A 5,581-nucleotide genomic window follows, 5' to 3' on the forward strand; every position below is an offset into this window, starting at 1 on the left:
AGGAGGAGGAGGAGGAGAAGGAGGAAGAGGAGGAGGAGGAGGAGGAAGAGGAAGAGGAAGAGGAAGAGGAAGAGGAAGAGGAAGAAGAAGAGGAAGAGGAAGGGGATAGAAGTAGTAGTTTGGGTATAAGAGCCCTGAAGCTCATATTCAGTATTAAGTGACCTACAAGACTCACCATGGTGCAGCTAAGCAAGAACCTGAGTGGGCCTGCCCTGGTGGTGCAGGCTGGTAGGATATGCTGAGGGGGCGGAGACAGAGGCAGGTGGATCTCTGGGTTTGAAGCCAACCTGGTCTACAGAATAACTTCCAGGACAGCCAAGGCCACACAGTGAGACCCCATCCCAACAAAACAAAAAGCCGGATGTGTTGGCATGTATCTATAATACCAGCACTCCTAAGGAGAGACGGCAAGTCACGTGTTCACGAAGGGACACAAGATACCCGCTGCCTCAGAAACAAGATGGGAGAACCAACCGAAGAGGACACATTCAAAGAAAGAAAGAAAGAAAGAAAGAAAGAAAGAAAGAAAGAAAGAAAGAAAGAAAGAAAGAAAGAAAGAAAGAAAGAAAGAAAGAAAGGAAAGAAAGAACCTGAAGTGGGCTGAGGCTTTACCCACCCTCTTTAAGGATCCATCTTTATACCCATTTTATAGACAAGCCACTGAGGCCCCAGACAGTTTGCCTGGGTTACTGAGCACAGCAGCTGGGCACAGTCTCTCACATGCTATCCCCAGGGACTTTGGGCCTTAGGACCGGAATGGAGAAGGCTTGTTACCCACCTTTTGCAGGTGTTCCCACAGGTCCAGATAAACGGTGTTCGAGTACTGGTAGGCATTGAGATAAGACTGTGGAGACGATAGACCTTGTTAAGGGCTGGGTTATACTCAGGCCTGTGGAGGGTTCTGCTGGGGGAAAGCCACCATGCAGAGGGGTCGCCTGGAGCTGTACTCACTGCAAGGCCCTTCTTAAACAGGTCCTCTGTCAGGAAACTGGACAGCATCCTGAGGACGGAGGCTCCCTGGAGTTGGATGAGAGGGGGCTCAGCTAGCTGGGTTAAGCATTCCCAGGGCAGCAGGCAGCTGGGATGAGGCTCCCTGAGGGATGCACCCCTTCCCACCCCTAACTCCGTGAGTCCCTGGGGTGGGGGGGGGGGGCGCAGAAGCCAGGAGGCTTCACCTTGCTGTAGGTGATGCTGTCAAACAGCTCCATGATCTGGGCTGGTGTTTCGATCTCGTTGGCAGGACTGGACAGTGGGTGGGAGGAGGCGAGAGCATCCACTGCCATCACACGGTACACGTCATTCAGTACCATGAGGTCTTTCTGCGGAGTCCCCAGATGCCATCAGGAGATCAGAAGGGGTGTCACAGACACTCCCGCTCTTCCACCTCGGCCCAGCTCCCAGAATGGAGACTCACCAGATCCCAGGTGGGCTCTGCATAGTCAGCACCCAGATATTCCACGTAGGAGGCAAAGCCCTCATTCAGCCACAGATCATTCCACCAAGCCACAGTCACCAGGTTGCCGAACCACTGCAGGGGACACAGACGCATCGTCGCGTCTCACAGGCCTTGCCATCACTAATCGCCTCCAACCAAGCGCCCGGTGAGAACCTGACACCCTGAGGCTTTGCTTCTTGGTGCCCCCACAGCTACCCACCTGATGGGCCAGCTCGTGAGCAATCACAGTGACCACCCGCTCCTTGTTGCTAATGGAGGAGGACTGAGGGTCGAAGACCAGGGAGCTCTCACGGTAGGTCACCAGCCCCCAATTCTCCATGGCTCCAGCGTTGAAGTCGGGCAGGGCGATCTGGTCTGTGGAGAGGATCCAGGTGTCAATGGGAGGCGTCTGGATGGGCATCCTGGCACTACCTCCATGAAGACCCCATAGTCACTTACCAGACTTTGGTAGAGGGTAGGCTGTATTATAATGTTGGGCAAAGAAATTTAGGATGGGGCCTGTAACTTTCAGTGCATAATCACCGTGGCCCTGATCAATGGCACTGGGCCGAGCCCAGATTCCAATCTGCAAAATGAGAGGGAGGAGGTCAGGTTTAGGGTCCTCTGGGATCCTGAGGAGAATGGTTAGAGTCTCAGGATACAGGGAGCTAGAGGTCCCTGATAAGTCAGGATGGAGACCAACTAGATTAAACAGAGAAAACCGAGCATGGTCACATGCTTGTAAATTCAGCATTTAAGAGGCCAAAGCAGGAGGGTTTCGAGTTCAAGGCCAGCCCAGGCACCTTAGTAGACCCTGTCTCAATATTTAAAACAGAGGGGTAGATGGATGGCTCAGTGGCTGTGCTGACTAATTTTATGTCAACCTAACAGGCTAGAGTCATCTGAGAGATGGAACCTCGCTTGAGGACATGCTTCCAGAAGATCTGTCTGGAGGCAAGCCTGTAGAGTATTTTCTTAATCAGCGATTAATGTGGAAGGGTCCAGCCCATTGTGGGTGGTGTGACCTCTGGGCTGGGTGGTCCTGAGTTCTAAAGAAAGCAGGCTGAGCAAGCCAGGAGGAGGAAGCCAGTAAGCAGCATCCCTCCACGGCCTCTGGACCAGCTGCTGGCTCCAGGTTCCACACTGCTTGAGTTCCGGCCTGACTTCCTTGGGAAGACGAATCGCTCTATGGAAGCATAAGCCAAATAAACCGTTTCTTCCGCTGTTTGCTTTTGGTCCCCGTGTTTCATCACAGCAATAGTAACCCTGGCCACAACAACCGTGGACAAGAGCTCTTCAGGGAGATCTGAGTTCAATTCCCAGCACTCACTGTTTGTAACGGGTAATAACTGTAACTTCAGTTCCAGAGGATCTGATGCCCTCTTCTGGCCTCCAAGGCATAGAAGTGGTCCATGGACGTACGTGTAGGCAAAGCACCCACACACCGAAAATAAATTTGTTCCAAATTGAAAACAAGGCACCACATGTGGTGGCATACAACTTCCATCTTGGCACTCAGGAGGCAGAGACAAGTGGGCGTCTGTGAGTTTGAGGCCAGCCTGGTCTACAGAGCAAGGTTCAGGACAGATGTTCCTCAATTCTACACCTAAGAAACCCTGTCTGGAAAGCAAAAGAATTCTTGGGAATCACACTCATAGCCAGAACTCAACAGCCTAATAACTCAGAAGCTAGCACTGAGAAGATCTGAGAAGGTCCCTCAAGCCAGGGCCAGATCCAACTCATGGCATACAGTCCCAGTTCCATACCTGGACACCATTGGCTGAGACGGAGCTTATATTTTTGAACTCGCTCACGATGTAGGCCAGCAGGTACGTGGACATCTTGGGGGTGGAGTGGAACTCAGTCATGATGCAAGAAGGGTCTTCCGGATAGGGCTTGGACTCTGGGCATGGGATATGTAAGTGTATGTACGGGCTTCCTGCTCTGCCCAGTTCAGGGCAAACCCAGGACAGCCAGGCTTACCTTTGGGAAACATATTAGACAGAGCTATGAGGTTGTTGGGGTAGATGAGCGTGATGTTGAACGTGGCCTTCATGGCTGGCTCATCAAAGCACGGGAAGGATTTCCGGGCATCAGCGGCCTGCATCTGCGTTGTAGCCACCACCCTGTCCAAAGCAGTGTGTTAGAGAAAGATGCAAGAGACACAGCTCTAAGGGACAAAAGATGGCTGTCCCAACCTGCTTACTCCCCTTCACCCAACCCCACACAGCCTCAGGATCCTGATCAACAAGCTGCCCTGGGAGACGAAAGCTTCCAGATGCCATCTAAGCCCTGGCAGGCTTCACGCCGGTATGAGCCAAGGGGGTCCTGGACAATTTTCTCTCCTCTGAGCTTCAGTATTCCTGTCCATCCAAGGAACCCTTCCATACCACACCCCAGTACCCCCCAGGAACTGCCTCCCCCTACAGATGAGCAATGGAGCTACTGAGGTCTCCGGAAGTCTCCAACCCCTCCCTTTCCATAAGCTCCAGATGCAGCCCTGTGTCAGCCCATGCCCATGCCCTTGAACCTACTTCTTGACGCCTCCTTCCATGTACTCGCTGCGGTAGAAGCCAGCCAGGTCATCAGCCAGTTCCCCCTGGAACTCACTGTCCATCTCGTACTGTTGGTCCTTTACCAGGAACCCCTGCAGGTGCACCACCAGGTATTCAGTACGCTCTACCAGTTCCGTTTTGTTAATGTTAGGTGCCTGGGTGCCACCCAGGGCTCGTAACGCCACCATGTGGTTTCCTTTGAGGGTGTAGTTGAGCTTTTTGCTGTGGATGATGATGACATTCGTGGACTCGTTGCAGGTAAAGCGAACGGTGCTGTTGCCTTGGAAGATGTACAGGCCCTGGTTGTTGGGGGTGAGGTAGGGTCTCAGGATCACCCGGTAGGAGTCAGGTATAAGAGTCTTAGGCAAGCGATACTGGTTCCAAGGCTTGCTTTCATCTACAGCAGGGGTGGTGGCTGAGGTGGTGACTGAGGTGTTGGCTGAGGTGGTGGCTGAGGCGGTGGCTGAGGCGGTGGCTGAGGCGGTGGCTGAGGTGGTGGCTGAGGCGGTGGCTGAGGTGCTGCCCGGGAGCGTGGGGGCTGTGACAGAGTTCTCTGCATTCCTATTCTTCTCCTGAGCATAGACCACCGACAGAGCTACGATGGTACACACCGCTGCCACACCCAACAGGATGCCCAAGATGCCCAGGGTCTTGGAAATGTAGAACCCCTTGGCCATGATGCCGGCGGGCAGGGAGCTCAGAACAGCTCAGGCCAAGTGGAAAGGAGAGCAGCCCCAGGGCCAGTTTATATCCTAACAGGGGGTGGAGCCCCACTGCCTTTGGGTCGGACAAATATTAACCAGAGCTCAGGCGAAGGTCACCAGGCCGGACAGGGGTACGCTCTGCCCGGGCTCTGGAGAGATCGGAAATGAAACAGTGTGCAGAGCTGGCTTGGGGGGGGGGGTGAGGGTGGGCAGGGGAGATGCCTGCTGTAACCAACACACTGTGTGGTTAGACTGCAGGTGGCCTGGATAGGGGGTTGCGAGGGGGGGGGGAATCAGGTAGAGCAGGGGCTGAAGGGCAGGCTGCAGGCTTGGCACCCAGAGGCAGGGGGAAAGGCAGTGATGCTAATCTACCTGCAAGGAGAAATGGAGAGAACAGACTCATGAGGGCAGAGGTTAGACTTAGGGAAGGATTCCCCAGGCTGGAGAGGAGAATGAAGCCAGTTCCCAGCAGGCCATCAAAAGCATACCAGCTCCACCTCTGGGCTGGATTTCTCGACAGATGCCAGGGGCCCCTTGGGACAGTCTTCAGATTCTCCTTTCCCTCCTGACCAGCTTCCCTCTCTGATTATAGCAAGTGACTTACGTTCCAGAACCTCTTCCTCTCGGGAGTAAATGACAGTGTTTCCCATTCAGGTTTACCTAGCACATGAGCCGTCCCATGGTAGCACTTACTCCCAGACGGCCACCCCAGCTGATGCTCCTCCCAACGTTGATCCAGCTCACCCTCTTCTCCTCACAGCCTCTAGCAGACTCTGCTGTAGTCTCATGACCCTTAAAACTACTCATCACGTGTTGGCCGGGATGTTTTGTTTGTTTTTTAAAGATCTATTTATTTATCTTATGTATATGAGTACACTGTAGCTGTC

The 5,581-nt window shown here is 53.5% G+C and overlaps 1 protein-coding gene across 1 annotated transcript in view; it reads right to left on the reverse strand.

Moving 5' to 3' along the window:
• Anpep (alanyl aminopeptidase, membrane) overlaps positions 1-4,881 on the reverse strand; it is a 19,750-nt gene extending 14,869 nt beyond the window's left edge. Inside the window, exons 1-9 of the mRNA XM_029533115.1 lie at positions 3,970-4,881; positions 3,419-3,561; positions 3,202-3,338; positions 1,895-2,021; positions 1,656-1,810; positions 1,415-1,528; positions 1,176-1,319; positions 952-1,017; positions 779-844 (exon numbers count right to left, since the gene is read on the reverse strand). Of these exons, the coding sequence (XP_029388975.1) occupies positions 779-844; positions 952-1,017; positions 1,176-1,319; positions 1,415-1,528; positions 1,656-1,810; positions 1,895-2,021; positions 3,202-3,338; positions 3,419-3,561; positions 3,970-4,667 (1,650 nt within the window). The 5' untranslated portion in view covers positions 4,668-4,881. The remainder of the gene's footprint in view (positions 1-778; positions 845-951; positions 1,018-1,175; positions 1,320-1,414; positions 1,529-1,655; positions 1,811-1,894; positions 2,022-3,201; positions 3,339-3,418; positions 3,562-3,969) is intronic.
• Between the last annotated feature and the right edge of the window lie 700 nt (positions 4,882-5,581).

This window comes from Mus pahari, chromosome 1, assembly GCF_900095145.1.
Source record: "Mus pahari chromosome 1, PAHARI_EIJ_v1.1, whole genome shotgun sequence".
Classification (NCBI taxonomy): domain Eukaryota; kingdom Metazoa; phylum Chordata; class Mammalia; order Rodentia; family Muridae; genus Mus; species Mus pahari.